This window comes from Heloderma suspectum, chromosome 17 (assembly GCF_057233095.1).
Source record: "Heloderma suspectum isolate Gila_16-S chromosome 17, 16-S_ref, whole genome shotgun sequence".
Taxonomy (NCBI): domain Eukaryota; kingdom Metazoa; phylum Chordata; class Lepidosauria; order Squamata; family Helodermatidae; genus Heloderma; species Heloderma suspectum.
In genome coordinates, this window is record NC_139474.1 from 1,917,386 (window position 1) to 1,934,754 (window position 17,369).

Sequence of the window (17,369 nt, forward strand, 5' to 3'; positions counted from 1 at the left end):
AAATGGGCAAGGGAAGTTTCATTGTCTATGAAAAGGTTATCAGGAATGTTCTCCTCCACCACTCCGAGGCAAATTTCATTTGAAAGTGCCGAAGGTTCTGGTGGCAGCTTTGTTATAGGTAAAGGTGTGATGGTCTGAATTAACTTTTGTTATGTTCTTATTGCGTGCGATGAAGTTGGAATTGTATATTTTTTAAAACAACGGGAACTAGCAATTCTGCGGAGATGGTTTAAGTGCTATGATGCATTGAAATTAGTATCAAAGGTAAAACAATCAAAGCAAATCTACATCCTGAAGAGCAGAACAGCATGTGGCAGGGACTTGCTCCCTTACAATCTCATTCACATTAGTTGTGGTACCAGCTACCCACTCTAAGAGGATGGCCAGCCACTGATAGTACCAGCTTGCATTGGAATACCATTCAGATACTGTGGCGGACAATATTCCATTGGGCACAGAGAAGAAGGGGAAGGGTGTAACAAAGTACCGCATGTTATTTTTTTTTTTAATCTCAATCCACCGCAGATATTCGACTTGAAATATTTGAGGGGGGAAATTAAAGCACACATAATGTATTTTAAATGTTTTATTGTGTAGAAATTTTACAGGAATACTTATAAACATTTATAGTCAATAATATGTACTTCTCTTACATTGTTTAAATTTAAGGGGGAAAACAAAGGTACTGAAAACTGTTGACACAGTAATTAATTAAAGCAACCCAAAGAACTGTGCATGATAACCACTCATCTGTTTCAACACAGTTCAGCTGTCCTCCGCTGCATTTGTTGGGCACCTTCGGTTTTGCTGTCATTACTTACTAGTTTTATTTCACATGGAGATATATGTATTTCATTTACACATATGCATTCTCTCACATAATTGGTAGGAATAATAACCTGAAAAACATGCATTGCAACTTTGAAAAAACCAAGCTTCCCTCATATTGTTCTAGCAAGTGCCATACATTCGTTGTTACTAGCAAACTTATGAAAGGGAAAATTTTCCATTGGGCAATAAAGCACTGAAAATTTTTTCATCCCATATCACTGGGTTTAACCTCTGAGGTCACAGGGCTGCAGGGTGTCTCTCCGGCCCACCAGCATCTCATGTGCGTGTCTGTATGTGTTTTAGGTCCTGTCAGAGGAATTGACTTTCACAAACAGCAGCCACTCTTTGTGTCTGGAGGAGATGACTACAAAATTAAGGTAATGAGATTCTCCTCACCCCACCCTTCAAAAAGTAACAGGAGATGTGGGTGGGAAGAGAAGTGGTGTAGAAGGGAGCTCTCCAAGGGGGGTGGAGGCAGAGTGGCAGCACACGGTTCTTAAACAGTGCAGATTTAACTTACCAAATTCACTGCCACAAGATGTGGGATGGTCATGGAGAAATCTGTTGTTAGCCGCAATGGCTGAATGGAGCCTCCATAGGTCAGAGGCTGTCTGCCACTGAATGCCAGTGGCTGGGGGACACAAACTGGCAGGGCTGCTGCTGCTCCTGCCACCTTCATGCCCTACTTTTCGACCTCCTGGAGGCATTTGGTTGGCCACTGTGGGAAGCAGGAAGCTCCAGTCGGTGAACCTTCAGCCTGATCCTATTGGGCTGCTGCTCTTATGCGGTCGTCTTTCCAGAGTTCGTACTCTTTTCCATATGAAACAGCAGGCACTTGAATGTGGAAGGAAGAATGTTCAAAATGATTGGAATTATTACGAAATGGGAGGAAGGTGGTGAAAGGCAGAGAGCTTGACTGCCAAGTGTTCATTCTGGCATGTCTGTTCTTCAGGTCTGGAATTACAAGCTGCGCCGCTGCCTCTTCACGCTGTTGGGGCACCTGGATTACATTCGCACCACCTTCTTCCATCATGTGAGTCTGGCAAGGCACTTCCAGTCCCATCTGTGTCGTGCTTTTCTCTGGGAAAGTTCTGTTGGAGCAGAACGTCTGCAGCTCTGCAGGCCGATGGACCTGTGCTTCATGAAGCATAGAACAGTGCTGGGACAGCTGCTTTACAAGGTGTCTTGGCTGCTTGTTCACCAAAGCTGTGTGTAGCAAAAGGATAAGTGTGTCTTTTTTGTTTGTAGGAATACCCCTGGATCTTAAGTGCTTCTGATGATCAGACTATTCGGGTTTGGAACTGGCAGTCAAGGACTTGTGTTTGGTAATTAAAAACAAAACTTCATTCAGGCCTGAAAATGGGTCATTTGTGGTTCCTCAACATTTTTTGAAAACAACTCTTGAGCCCCTGTTTTTCAATCAGTAGGTGAAATCTGATGATAAATAATATCACTTTTAGATCGCGCTCTTTGAATGTTCAGAGCATATCAGGTACACTCTCTGGAATACAACAGGTGGGTACGGTGCTTTGTGTCAGATTAGGTCCAAGAAGTCCTGCACAGCCATGAAGCCCACTGGGTGACTTTGAGCATGTTGGGATCTCAGGCCAAACTACTTCTCAGAGTGCTTGTGAACATAAAACAAGGGAAGAGGGAGAAGAACCACGCAAGCCACTGCAGGCCCCTTGGTGGAAGGGTGGAGTGCAAGTAGTCATAGTGAAGATGAGGCTGAGGCCAGTGGCTTGCTTTAAGGCAAGGGTGGGCAACTTGTGGCGCTCCATATTTTTTGGCCTACAACTCCCAAGATTCCTTGCCATCAGCTACGCTGTCTAGGGCTGGTGGGAGAAGGGTGGTTAAGCAATGAGATTAAACTAATTCACTCCTTGCACTCTTGCTTGATGACTTTGGTTCCTGAATATTTGGGAGAGCACTCACGAATGTTTTTTTCCCTTACCTCTCTTTTAGCGTGTTAACTGGACACAACCACTATGTGATGTGTGCCCAGTTCCACCCTTCCGAGGACCTGGTGGTGTCGGCCAGCTTGGATCAGACTGTGCGCGTTTGGGATATTTCTGGTGAGCTGCTCAGGTCGAGGGGGTTGTCCAGCAGAAGAACCGTGCCCAAAACTGCAGTTGTTGAAAGCGGAGCACGAGTGGAGCAGAAGAGGAACGAAGGGTTGTTGACATTGTGTCTGGGCAAGGCAGAGTAGTACTCAGCAGAGGCAGCCCCCCCCCCCCGCCCCACCCCCCATGGCACCAGCCCTGGAACCTCAGGAGAACAGGGCACTGTCTTTTCTGCCTGGTTTGGTAGATGCCTTTTGTTCAGGTGGTGATGTGCTGATTTGCCACTCTGCGCCCATGCGTGGATTCCCAGTGCCCTGCTGTTCTGGCAGATATGAAGTGCAATAGAACCCCATGTGCATTTCAGCGTGCAACCAGCAGTTGCCAAAGCATGGAAGGAAGCATGAACACCAGAGCCTTGCTGGATCAGACCGAAGGTCCATTTAGTCCAGCATCCTGTTTCCCACAGCAATTGGCCAGGTACCTCTGAGAAGCCTTCAAGCAGAGTGTAAAGGCAACAATCTGCGCGCACATGCACACTCTGCCCCCCCCCCCCCCCGCAAGTGATATTCAGAGGTCTGTGGCTTCTGAAATGGAGGTGCAGTTTATGGCTATAGATGGCCTTCCTCCTCCCTGGATTTGTCTAATCCCTATATAAAAGCATCGGAGGCAGGGGCCATCACCACATCTTGTTGCAGCAAATTCCTTGAGTGCATTAAGAAGTCTTTTCTTTTGTCCTGAATCTCCTGCCCATCAAATTTCATTGGATGGCCCTAAGTTCTGATGTTAGGGTAGTAAAGGGAAAAGGTTCTCTATCCACTTTATCCACACCATGCATAATTTTATAAACCTTTATCACATCCCACCTTACTATGGAGGCAGAGAACCAAGAGAAAAGAGGGCTTATATCTGAAGGCCCAAATTATTTAGGCCTTTAAGTGTCATTGTGCCCCAGGTTCATGAGAAGCTGTTCTTGATCCTGGGAAAATGGCTCGTTTACTCCCCAGACCCCTGTGATGGGCATCTCTCCTTGCTGCCTGTGGAAGGGCTGCTGTCCAGTTACTGAAAAGGCAGTGTAAAGAACTAAACCGGGGGCAGGGGAGTGTGGCCTGAGTCCAGAGGCGAGAGCAGAGGAGCCAGAGCTCCTGGGCGCACCTTGAAGGAGGAGCGTGTTCCAGCAGAACTGCCGGCATTGGAGTTTGACCTCCAGAGTTCCATCTCTTGATTTTGATTTGTATCAATCTCCAGAGTTGCCCCTCGATTGTGGGTGCAAATCTATGTTAGAAACAAGCCTGTTAACATCCTCTGGAAATAAAGCCCACGGAGATGTGCAGCATTCTGTGAGCAAGGATTAGAGGAATGTCGAGTTCTGTTCATAAGAGAAGAATCTAAGGGGACAGGAGTGTAGAAGCTCAATTTTTGAGGGCCAGAGCCCGAGACCTCAGAGATGTGTGTGAGACTTTCCGCTTTCTTGATTGCAGTTTTTGGTTGGGTAGGCTGCTGGGGTTTTGTAGCACACATTCAGATGTGACCCAGCTGTGTCTGTGGGGATGGGGAGCGGGGCGGGGGAGGGATTTGTCCTTCCTGATAGGGAGAGTTTCATAATAATCTCTTCTGCCCAGCACCCTTGCGGCTACATTCACTTACTCCCTTGGCAGAATTCAGCCCCCTGAACTGGTCTGAAAGAGCCTGAAACATTTCCAGCATCTTTATACATCTGGAGATGCTGGATGAATTGGCACTAATGTCATCACTGCCCATCTAAATGCTAGTTGCAAGACAAGGTGGGGTCATCCCTACAACCACCCTGTAAGGCAGACCAGCATTGTCCCCATGTTGCTGATGGGTTGCTAGGGGCTTGTGTTAAATCCTTCCAGTGAGCTCCCAGCTAAGTCCAGTTTGGATCAGGAGCTTGGCTGCTTGCCGCTACAGTACTTGGCCTCATTCATATCCTAGGATCTTTCATTTCTGAAACAGAGGGGTTCATGCTGCCCCCCTTAGAAAAATAGACCAAGGGGCCAGCAGCCTTACTGACTGTATGGAAGGACACCCTTCCCTGTCACTGCTCATGTGGACCCCACTCCATTTTGAGGGCAATGGAGCACAGTGTCTCCTTGTTCCTGCCAAGAGAAAGTGAGTGGAGCCAGGTTGGGTCTGGGTTCTGGTTGCTGTATTAAAATGCATGCAAAGGTTGCATCGTAACCGTGAAGCCTCCTTGCTCGTGAGACTAACAATGACCTTTTGGAGGATTGTGAAATAACCCCCTTTCTTCCCTATGCCTCATTGTAATCCAGGTGGAAGTTGTACCTTGCTTTGGCGTGGATGGTGGGAGGGGAGGGCTTAATGATGCAGTTGCAAAAACAACACACCAGCATCCTTTTTCATGGCTGAAGCTAACAGCTAGTATTCTTAGCCAGAGACTTTCTTTGTTCTTTGGGTTGTGGCTTGGTGCAGTTCCAGACAGAAAAAGGCTGGGAATGGGGAGGTTCTCGAAAAGCTCTAGGCATGATGGAAAGAGCTTCCAAAGGGGAGACCAGTCCTATGTCAGGCTCCCTAATGGGTAGGGCGTCTCTCAGGCCATGTCCTGGTTGGCCCAACCTGCCAATTGTGGTGCTTAATCTTCAGTTCTTGCCTGACCTTTGGGGGTCCCTTTTAACTCAAACCTACCTCCTGATAGTTGGACAGGGCTTACGCATGATCAGGCTCCTCAGTATTTCTTTAACCACTCTGCACGGCACCTTAATTCCCGCAACTCTGCTACGTTTTGTGTGTGTGTCTCTCTCTGTCTCTCTCACACCCACCCACCCCCCTCTGCTCAATCCCACAACATTAAGAAGCTGGTTCATTCTGTACGTGTCCTCCTTTCCCTCTGGATTTGTGTAGTCGCTCCAGAAATTTTCCATCTGTTGTTCAGTTCCCTTTGCTGCCTTCTTAAAGCCTCAGACGGTTTGGTTTCCCCTGGACCTGACATGCGTATTGCTGCTTCAACTCCCAGCTCAGGGAGTTCCCTGTTTAAAGTGCCGGTCCAGTTATGCTAACATGTTTACAGCCAAATCCATATTTAAAATCCTCTTCTCTAACACTTTAAAAAAATTAGAAGCTAGAATGCTTAAGAGCCAGGATACTAGGTACTGATTCACTGTTTGCATTTTTCTCTTTGAACTTCGGCCTCCTGTTCCAAGCGACTCAGCAGCAATGTTCCTAGCTTGGCAAATTTTGCTTCCTGGTTGTAAAGGAGCGTCAGCCTTCCTAGCAAACTAGGAGAATTTAAAATGTTCTACATGTTTTAGTGGATGTTTGTTGGGAAAAGAAAAGGCAATGTGATCTCTTTTTCTCTGTGTTGGAATTCACGTATCTATTTCCATTCTACACTTACATAAATGGTCCATCCCTGGATTTTGCCTCATGCTTTCAGTAACCTCGTGTTTGCTTCCTCCACCCCTGCTCTCTTCCTCTCACCTTTTGAAGGCCTGAGGAAGAAGAACCTCTCCCCTGGAGCTGTGGAGTCGGACGTCCGGGGGATCACTGGAGTAGACCTTTTTGGCACAACCGATGCGGTGGTGAAGCATGTTCTGGAGGTACTCCTGATTTGTGGAGGAGGGGGGATATCCAAGCACATCCGTCAAAAGTATTGGGACCCAGACAGCAGTTGGCAGGGGGCTTGATCCTGCCATGAATAATTCTACGACAAGGAGCATCAAAAACTGGGAGCCTCAGAGCTGGATTGCAGAGACGGGCTTAGAGCAGGGGCCCAGCCTGCTGCAGACCATTATTTATATAGTGCTATCCACGTGCACAACGTTTTATAAAGTCAGTCAGTCATTTAACAGTGATCTGTAGAGCGTTCACATATACAAAGCAACTAAAACAAATTAGGGCAAATGCAGCATGAAATCAAAAGCTAAAATGGTTAAAATAGATTCACATTACATTATTTAAAATTCATTTAAATTCATTTAGATTAAACTGCTTCCATATTTAAATGGATAATTATAATCAGAGTTAAGACAGCTAAAAAAAACCAGTAAAGCAAGGCATCCCCAGAGCAGACAACTGCATTATCAAAGATACATTTTACATGAATTCTCGATGCTGCCAAAGCAAAGAGAGCGACTTTGTGAGTTACAGTGGAATCTATATCAGACAAAAGGTAAAAAATCTCTGGAACAGTGTTACAGTACAGGTAAGACAATATAAAACCCAGAAATTTAGACCTTGGTTCAGCATATAAGGGGCAGGACAGCAAATAATGTGGCGGATCTTCAGTCTCTGGGGCATCACAAATGCATAAACGTTGAGCCAGAGGAATTTGAGAATATCTGCCATCAATCATAACTGTTAGCATAGTTTGAAAATGAAGAGCCGGAAAAGCTTGCCTAAGTTTTATAAAGTGTAAGAAGACAGGTCACTGCTTTGAGGAGATTACAGTCTGAAATTCAGTACTGGGACAACACAAGGAAGTGTGTTTCCCAACACAAGGTGGGAAGCAGGGGCCAGGTATATTCATCTGTTTCTCTTACTCATACTTACAATAGCGTTTGACACAACTCCTCGGTCCCCATAGGTTTCAGGGAAAAGGTGGGTTTTGAAGGAAGGGTTTGGAGTAAGTGAGTGAGGTGTTGTGGAAGGCAGAAGATAAAGTAAGGGGGAAGGGGCAGTAGTTTGAGCAAGTGAGGGAGCTTTGGTTGGCTGAGGATGGTGGAGCTGAATGAGCAGAGGTCACAAAGCTATCAAATCGGGTGGGGAAGGGCCATAGAGAGCTTTGAAGGTGAGGATGAGGAGTTTGTGCCAGGTCAGACAAGACAAGAATGCAGTGAAAGGAGCTAAGGGTGTCAGCCGAATTCTGGAGAGAGGTGAGGGGGCTGGGGCATGACAGCAGAAGACCAGAGAGGAGACTGTTGCCCTAGTTCTCTCTCACCTTTGACCAGAGTGTAAACCAGAGACCTTGCTGAGGGGGCAAAGAAGAAGGGCCGTATTCTCCCTTCTCTGGTCACAGTTAGTGAGTCCAATCACTACTTGGTTACGGAATCCCTTTGTGTTGGCAGGTGGGTGGCAGTAGCAGAAATAGCCCTGTTCCTCATCCCCCATTTTCCTGCTCCCCGACCTGCAGCCTTGCTCTGAGACGATCCCCTTCTCCTTTTAGGGACACGATCGTGGTGTGAACTGGGCCGCCTTCCACCCCACCATGCCCCTCATAGTGTCAGGGGCGGATGACCGGCAAGTCAAGATTTGGCGGATGAATGGTGAGCCTTCCATGGTCCATGGAGCAGAAGAGTGCAAGAGCTGAAAGATACAGGCACAGTTGCCCCTCACCCCTGCAGGCTGGCTGATGAGTTGTGGCTCAGCTGCTGTCTGTCAGCCTCAGTTAAATCTGGGACTAGGTTGGCTTTCCGCGTCGGTCCTACCAAGGCACTTTTGCAAGCATCCTTTGGCTGGTATAAGAGGAGGAGCCTCATCTGCCACAGAGCAAATCTAGTTGGGGGTCCCGATCTGGGATTGGCAACTGTAGGAAGAGCCAGGCACAGACAAACGGCCCAAGGCAATGGAGTTTCCTGCTTCTCTGGTGGCTTACAGGAAGGAAGTTGGTGAGCTGCTGGCAAGCTGTGGCATAAGACCATAAAATATGCCTTGCCAGTTCTGACCGAGTGTTTTTCTGGTACAGTGTTCTGTTTCCAGACTGGCGCCCTTGGGAAGCAAGCAGGCGTGAAGGCCTTCGGTGGCCTCTGCCCATTCTTTTCCTCAGCCTCTGCTATCTGGAAGTATGCTGCTCCCACTGATCATGGATGCTGTCGTGGTTAATAGCCATTTCTCCTCCACTAATTTGCCTAAACTTTTTTTTTAAAACAAGGCACCTGAGCTGGTGACCATCACCACATATAGACCTGGTCGGACATTGTTTGGGAGCGTGGGAGTGTGCTGGCTTGTTGTTTCTGTGATGTAAGAACCCAGAAAACTGGGTTGTTGAGGGAGAAACAACCCAGCATTTTATCCCATGGTTTGTTCTTCAGTTAAAATGCTAGAGTGCTGGGTTTGGACATCGCTGCAAACAACCCAGGAACGAGGCGTTCCTGGGTTGTTTAGCAAAGGGGAAACAAAGCAGAAGTGGGCGAGTGGTGCGGGAGCTCCCTCGCGCTCTCAAACAACCCCTGTTTAACAAACCGTGGGTCATTTAATCATCTGAACAATTGTGGTAACAAATTCCATAAGTTACAGCATTGCTTTGCCCAGAGGGGTGAAAATGTAGAAAGGGGTAGTGCTAAGTCCCCCTTCATCTCCGGCTAGCTCCAGCCGTGACACCACTGTTGCCTCTCGCGTGAGCACCTCGACAGGCCAGGCATCAGAGCTGATCTCGTGAGGCCATTGGGCAGGTCTGGTGGCACATTCCCTGCCAGGGCGCGGGCGGGCTCTGCCTCCCTCCCCCCGGTGCTTTGTGTCTCTGGGTCATGATCGCAGCCTCCGTTCTCTTTAGAATCGAAAGCCTGGGAGGTGGACACCTGCCGCGGACATTACAACAACGTCTCTTGTGCAGTGTTCCATCCCCGCCAGGAGCTCATCCTGAGCAACTCGGAGGACAAGAGCATCCGCGTCTGGGATATGTCCAAGCGGTAAGTGCGCCCCTGCGTGGCCCTTCCTGCTCTATTGATCACGTGTTCTTTTTAAGGAAATCTCTTAGGAATGCGGAAGTGCCTGCCCTGCAGGGTGGGTGGAAGCACCCAGGAAACTGGACATCTTGCACAGAGAAGTGAAAACAGTCGGCTCATGTTTGCCACGTGCTGCTGCCTGACCTTGAGTCAGTGGTCCATGCGGCTGGGTGATGTCTGCCCTGCTTTGATTGGCAGCTGCTGTCCAAGACCTAAAGCGGAAATCTTCACTGCTGTTGCTAGCAGCGAGACTTTCAAGGGGGATGTCGCAAGGCGCCGAATCTGGAACTTGGGGCAAGCAGAGCCTGTGCTTAGCCACTGGGAGATGGACCCTCCCACGCTTTGATCTTCCAAAGATCCCACCTTTACCTACATGTGGTTTGTGTAGAGCAATGTGGTGCCTTCTAGATGTGTTGGACTACCACCCCGAGCATGTTGCGAGTTGTAGTCCAGCACATCTGGAGGGGGAGGTTGGGGTCGAGGGATGCATGAGCATTCCCTCATTCCCCCCAAAAGGGGCTTGCTCTTCTGTGAACATATGCAAAGGATTTGATGTTTTGCATGCACAAGACACTCCTAATCACGGGAAATCTTTGCTTCCTTCTCCCCCCACCCCCAGACCCCCAAGCTTACCTATGTCAGGAGGAGGTGGCAAAGGCAGCAGCAGCAGGGAACTCCAGCTGCTCAGTGAAGTGTCGCGTTCCCACTCGGGAGGATGCTGGGACTACATGTCGTGTCACCAGACTTGGTGGGAATGTGATGCTGCTCATGTTCGTTTCTGTCCTGGTTGTCCTGGTGGCGCCTCCCCTTTATCCTGGCCCACATAAGTTTCCTTGGGGGCAAACAGGGGGGAAAGGTGGCAGAGGCTTAAGACGAGGGATCTGAGATGCTTGTGAGTAGTCGATTAAAGATACTGTTATGAGTACCTTTTTTTCGATTAGCAAGTCTGCTGATCGGTAGCACTCATTGGGAATGATGCTGTGCCTCTTGTCAAGAGGTTATGCATAAGGCTGTTGCTGATTCCGTGGGCTTCATGCGTACAGGGCCTTTGTTCCTTGGGAATATACTTGAAGAGCTCTCATTAAACAAGTGTGTTTAATTGTTAAGAGTGGATACTGAGAATCAAGAATCTTTGAGAAGACGGCTTCCTTTAAAAAATTCCGCTGACAAAGTTGGTAACCTTTTAGGGACAAAGGGGCGGAATATCTCTCTTGTGGGCACTCTGAAGAATCAAATGTTGCAGATGATCTCTCCGTCTGGAACTCTGACCTCCTGGTTGCAGTCCCCCTGGCCCTGGCCCTGCTCTCCCCCTCCCTGCAGAGCTGAGTGGAGCAGCAAGCTACTGCAGCTGTTGTCATCCATGCTTGTCTGAGTACTGGGAGCAGCGTGAGCAGTGGGTTGTACCATGGTGCCTCAGTGGAACCTCCATAGACAGAAGCAGTGTATCCTAGAGTTAGTGGAGGTCCAGCATTCTTTGGCAGGGTGTAGGATCTTGTTCTTTGGACTCTTACTATCGCCACTGGCACAGGATGGGGGTGATGTGGCTGCTGACATAGATGGCTTTAAAAGGGAATTGGGCAAATTCATGGAGGAGGAGAGATCTATGAGTGGGTATTATGGAGACTCCATTTTTTCAGAGCCAGTCTAGCTGAATATCAGTTGCTGGGGACGGGGGTGCTTTTGCCTTCACAGCCTGCTTGTGGGCTTTCCAGGAGGTAATAATGGCTGGCCCCTGTTGGAAGCAGAAAATGATCATTCATAGTTTATTTAACTCAGCTGCATTAACAAACCGTGGTTTGTTAACCATAAACAACCAGAAAGAGGACCTAGGGTTTGTTATCAGGTTGTGAAATCTGGGTTGTTTAAACCCTGGCTTGTTGTTAGGTGTGAACCCTGAACCAGGGTTGTTTTGCCAGGGTACAGAGGCTGCAGGCAAAAGTGGTTAAAAAAAACAACCCCAGCCACTCTACATGCCAGTACTACAGTACCACAAAGGCATTTGGGATACAGAGAGGGAGCAGGCAAAGGAGGAGGGAAACAACCCGGGGACTGAGAAAATAGACCACAGTTTGTTCAGTTGTCTGCCAGATGAGTCCTGGGTAGGGCAACAAACGATGGGTTAGCTTTATGGGTGAATGAGGTCAAACTCTGATCCAGCAGAGTTGCTGTTATGCTCAGCAAGTCTTCTAGGGATCACCAACTTTGTTCCTCCCCCACCCCCGCCCCCAGTTCAATGTTGTGTGAATTTGCATAATATTTTCAATTTCCTCCGTGGAATGTGAAATCTTTAGTTGTCCTTTTTCATCATAATTCCTCATTTCCAGCTTTATCACCAGGAATGTCCTTCCCCAGATTTCGAGCAAAAAGTCCAGTTGGTGGTTTGTGCGTTAATTGCTCTGCCTCTCTTTCTCACCCCTCTCCCTCCAGCACGGGTGTGCAGACTTTCCGCAGGGATCATGACCGCTTCTGGGTGTTGGCAGCCCACCTTAACCTCAACCTCTTCGCTGCAGGTAAAGGGGTCAGTTCTTGGGCATTCAGGCTGGGCTCAATAATAGCTCTTACTGCAAGCACAAGCCATGGCCTCTGTGGCACCAGGAAGATTTATTGTGGCTTCAGTTTTTATGAACTAGAGCCAACTGCATTGGATACAGGAAGTGCATCCAGTGCAGATACGCTTGATGCATTATTTTTAAAATGTAAGCATTGGTGCCAAAAGGCCATGGAATTCAAGACGTACAGGAGGCATTACCTGTGCATATATATGTGTGAGAGAGAGATCTGAGGACAGTGCTTCATGTATCTGACAAGTGGATTCTAGTCCATGAATGTTGATGCCACCACAGATTTCTTAGCCTTTGCAGCACCACAAGACCCTCTTTTGTGGCTTTTGTGACGGGCTAATATCGCCACCCACCAGAATCTTTTATATGGGCATGTCTATGTCCATTTTATCGGGGCTTCATTACCCTCCCTTGCTCTGCAAGACCCCACAGTGGTAGCTCAACACCAAGAAATGCTCAGATTAGGCAAAGACAGAGTGACTTCTCAAGACAATCCAAGAGCGAATCCAGGGTTGTTGTCTGCTTACAGTATTTCTAAATATGTTCAAACCTTTGAACGATAAAAACAATTTGAATGTCATCAAACCAAACAGCAAAAGGGATGAAAGCAAACATACAAAAGCAGCACTTGAACTGGGGCTAAACTGCATGTGACATTGGTCACATCTCGAAACAAGCGTGCTTAATATGGCTGCTTCTGTTTTGGAGAAAAGGCCATGGGGCCCTGATCTGGATCAGGGACTCGCACCATTTTCCTGCTGAAAATTGCTCCTGGTTAACTTCTGCAAACAGTATGTTTGGGGGCAGATAGCAGTCACATGCAGATGGTTTTCAGTAGAAAAGCAGCACAAGGCCCTGATTTGTATCGGGAGCACATTCCAGATTGGTGCCCCACCCTTTCCCCCCTAAAATAAAAGCCGCCAGGATAAGTATGCATGTTCAGAGACAAGGCTAATGTCACGTGAAGCTTGGCCCCTCAAGCTTGCAGGATGCAGAGGCCATGTTTGTGTTTCTAGGGTTAGGGGAGGCCTACCAGCAGCAGCCACATCGGTTCACATGTTCACATACAAAGAAGAGCTGTGTGAGATTTTGCATCTCTGATGTCATCATCAAAAGCTGTGGGTGGGAGGGCGATGAGCCCCCTCTTCCTTCCCACCTGACTGTTCTGTGCTGCATTGCTGGAAGCGCTTTTTTCTCAGTCAGGCTCTGATACAGCAGAGGTGGAGGGCTTCTTTCAGCCTGAAGGCCAGATTCAGTTTTGGAGAAATTTGGAGACCGGGAGTGGGTGGGGCTGAGGGCAAAGGGGGTGGGGCCATAGGCGGAAGGGAGGGCGTTCTTGTCCTCCTTTTCAGCCGACACGTTCCCTTTTGAAGCACTTTGAATCTCCCTCCAGTGATGCCAGTGAGCCCAGGAAAGCTTCGGCCACCATAAACTCGTGAATCTCCAAGGGGCCACGAGGCCCCTTGTGTCTGCTGCAACAGACGTAGCCCAGCTGCCCTTTTGTAGCGTCTTTCCTCACTTGCTTCCAGGCCATGACGGGGGCATGATTGTGTTCAAGCTGGAGCGTGAGCGGCCTGCCTACGCCGTGCATGGCAACGTGCTCTACTACGTGAAGGACCGCTTCCTCCGCCAGCTGGACTTCAACAGCTCCAAAGATGTTGCAGTGATGCAGCTGAGAAGGTGAGGATGGGCCCTTTCCTTGAGACCCTCTGGCTGACACAGGCTCCGTCTCTTGCCGGTGGGGCTCTCAGTTGCCGCAGGGGGCGTGGACTACAGCCTGACAGCAAACCCCTCTGGATGCGAGGGGGAAGGAGGCGTGCTCACATGCAACATCATTTTCCTGTTACCAAAGCTGCACGGCTTTGGGAGCGCAGCGTCATGTCTCTGATGTCCCATTCTGACTCCTGGGTCTCGAACGTGGTCTTCTCTGCTGCTGTAGGCATCGCTCACGAGGCAGCGTGGTGTGGTGGCCGGAGTGCTTGGCTTGGACATGGAGAGACCCGGATGCAAAACTGGGCTCACTGATTGACTCTGGGCCAGTCCCTATTTCTCAGCCAAACCTACTTCCCAGGGTGGCTGTGAGGCTAGAATTAGCAGTGCTCTGAACTCCTTAGAGGGAAGGCGAGATACAAGTGGGAAGAAAGCGAGATGTGTTGCCTGCCAGATCCTTGCCTTACAGGAGTACCAAGGTTCCTGCTGCCCTGTAGTTCCTTCCCATACTGCTCAGGTAGCTGTAAGCCAGGTGCAGCAATGGATAGTTCCTTGGCGAGGGGAATAGTGACTGATGTGTGTGTGTGGGGGGCGCTCTGGGGTGACTAGGTCCTGGATTGATGTCTGGGTCTGTGCCTGGCAGCCCTGCAGCCTCCCCCACCGGACCCCTGGGCTTCCCAGGGCTTGGGGGCACCTTTTGTATATCCGTATCCTGGTCGCTGCCTGAAACCAGGGCCGTGACATGGGGCAGCTACAATTCATGACCCCCCCTGCTCTCTCCTTCTCAGCGGCTCCAAGTTCCCCGTGTTCAACATGTCCTACAACCCTGCCGAGAACGCTGTCCTTCTCTGCACGGTAAGCCGTAGTTCATCCAGAGCTCTCTGACCACTGTGGGGGCCACTTGGTTGCACGGCCACAAGAAGGATGCTTGGGACACCTTTGCGACCTCTAATCGTGCCCCGTGTGGGTATCAGTCCTCAGGGCTGGTCTGCTTATCCACGTTTGGGGAAGTTGGCAGACCAGGATGGCTGCCTTAAGAGCCAAAGACTTTCCCTGCTGGGTCAGAATGAAGGTCCATGTAGTCCTCCCTCCTGCTTCCCACTGCGGCCACACAGATGGCTCTGGGAAGGCCGCAGCCTCCCTTGCTTGCCCTTCAGCAACTGGTATTTGGGGTGACGTCCTGAACATGGAGGGTCTGTGTAGCCATCATGGCGAAGACCCATTGGTAGGTCGCCTCCTCCATGGATCTGTCTAATCCCCTTTTAAAGCCATCAGAGCCAGATGTGGTAATGGCCACATCTTGTGGCAGTGAATTTCATAAGTCTGTGTTGTGTGAAGTATTTTCTTTTTGTCCTCAAACTTGCTGCCAATTTTATTGCATTGCCTTGAATTCTAGCATTATGAAAGAGGGGGAAGATCTCCCTACCCACTTCCTCCTCACCAGCCATAATTCATTAGGCCAGGGGCAGGGACCCTTTTATCTCTGAAGGGCCATTGACCCCCAGGAAAAGTCTTTCAGGGGCCAGAACGGATGTTGGGGAGAGCCAGAGCCAAAAATTGGGCAGATCAACAAAGTCCACAGCCTTGTTGTTGTTGCTATTGTGACCAAGTGGCCTAACGCAGAAACAGATGTCCCGGTTAGCTGTATTTCTTCCACCGAGGGGAAAGAGAGAGAGAGAGTTTGTATTATTGCTGTTCAGACAGCAAGCAAGAGACAGATCAGGGACTCCGTTTGGCAACAGGCCTGTGATCACTGCAAGACAATGGGGCTCACTCTTTTTTCTGCCTTGCTCCTTCCCTCCATAGAAAATTTGCAGAGGGCTTCTCCCCTCCATCCCTCCCCCCCCACACACACACACAGAAGCTCACTACAGGGCAGCAGTGTGGTCCTGTTTCTGTTTCCAGTTCCCCCCAAGCCATTTTCCCCAGCTAAGCCTGATTCCACTTACACAGGGTTCTGGGGGTTATTCCTTTCCTCTTCTACCACCTGGAACGTTTTCCCTGGCAGAGCAGTTTAGCACCCCCCACCCCTGTCCCCGGGCTTTTCATCCCTCAGGGTTTTCTTCATCTTCTCCTCTCTTCCCCCTCCCCCACACGCACACAGTGGAAGAGAAATCTATTCATGCAGCAGATAGAGGGACAATCCAGAGAGGCAAGAGTGGACCTGCGGCATCAGGAAAGCTGGATGGACATCTGTGGGTCAGGGACTCCCCAACCTGGTATAAATATCATCTCCCCCCCCCCCCCCCGGTCATATTTTTTGCAGGCTAAAAAGTCAGACGTTAGCCCTTTCTCTTAAGGAAGGTGTTCCAACCTCTAATCATCTCAGCTACTCTTTTCTTCACCTTCTCCACATGCATGATACACTTTTGAGAGGGGATGAACAAAACTGTATGCAATATTCCAAATGCAGCCTCCTTCGCTCCCTCCTACTACAACTGGGTTTGGGCTCCATCCAGGGACCCTTCGACATCAAGAGACATGTGGCTGGGCTCAAGCCCTTGGCTTTGGGGGAGATACAGATAAAAATAAACGTTTACAGTTGGAAGGAATCCTTGTTCTGAGTAGGCCTGATTGAAATGGATAGGCAGATCTGTTTTCCCCTTTCCACAGAGAGCCAGTAACCTGGAGAACAGCACCTATGACCTCTACACCATTCCGAAAGATGCAGATTCCCAGAATCCCGACGGTAGGTCTTGCAATGTGTGGTGCATCTGCTCCCGTCCCCTCCATTTGTCACGTTTGGGTTCCTTCTCCACTGATCCTGTGGAGCCCACATGCTATTGGCAGGTCTTGGGACTTGAAAAATTCATGTCTGTCCCTCCGTTTTACGGTGGCGAATATATATTTTATAAATCAGTTATTAGAAACAATCCATCCTGCCTCTCCACGCAGCAGGCCACCTCTCTGGCTTGCCTGTCATGATGGATTTCTTAGCAAATCAGCTCTATCCCAGGCAGGCCTGGATGCTTTCAAAGCGGCTGTAAAAGTGCCCAGTGTTCGTTCCCTCCCTCTCGGCAAATTCCAGATCAGACTTGCGTGGTCTGCAAATCAAAATTTGTTGCTGGAACGTCTTCCTTCCTAGTGTTGCATTCCACTTGGGAGTTGAAATTCCACCTGGGTCCCCCCTGCCTCTGACGTCACAGCAGTAAAAGCTCCTGCAGCGAGCTCTGCTGATGCATGAGCCCGGCTGGCAGCCATCTCTCCCATTAGCAGATTCATGGGTTTCTGTAAGGTGGCCAGGAGCCATTTGCTTCAACGGCAGTGGAACGTCTCTGCAGGGCATGGAGACTGCAGTGGTTACACTTTGGCCTTGCTGAGAACTGGAGTCATTCTGGCACAAGCTCTGGGGCGGCCACCATGAAGCAGAGTTCTGCCCACTTCCCCACCACTTCCCCTGCAACAATGATGTTAGCAGAGGTGCCTTCTTCTGCGTTTCTCTTCTGCGTGAGGGCAGACAGAGGTAACCACATTTCTTGCCCCACTTGTGTCCCTCTATGATGTGGTGTACCACCAAAATCTGCGAGCAGGGATGTGTTGGTTAACTTGTAGACTTGGATGTCCAA

The 17,369-nt window shown here is 49.3% G+C and overlaps 1 protein-coding gene across 1 annotated transcript in view; it reads left to right on the top strand.

The window, feature by feature from the left end:
- COPA (coat protein complex I subunit alpha) overlaps positions 1-17,369 on the top strand; it is a 46,547-nt gene that overhangs the window by 3,444 nt on the left and 25,734 nt on the right. Inside the window, exons 3-13 of the mRNA XM_084823935.1 lie at positions 1,135-1,208; positions 1,784-1,864; positions 2,080-2,156; positions 2,797-2,906; positions 6,360-6,469; positions 8,035-8,134; positions 9,361-9,496; positions 11,960-12,042; positions 13,623-13,773; positions 14,592-14,658; positions 16,417-16,492. Coding sequence (XP_084680061.1) covers positions 1,135-1,208; positions 1,784-1,864; positions 2,080-2,156; positions 2,797-2,906; positions 6,360-6,469; positions 8,035-8,134; positions 9,361-9,496; positions 11,960-12,042; positions 13,623-13,773; positions 14,592-14,658; positions 16,417-16,492 — 1,065 coding nt within the window. The remainder of the gene's footprint in view (positions 1-1,134; positions 1,209-1,783; positions 1,865-2,079; positions 2,157-2,796; positions 2,907-6,359; positions 6,470-8,034; positions 8,135-9,360; positions 9,497-11,959; positions 12,043-13,622; positions 13,774-14,591; positions 14,659-16,416; positions 16,493-17,369) is intronic.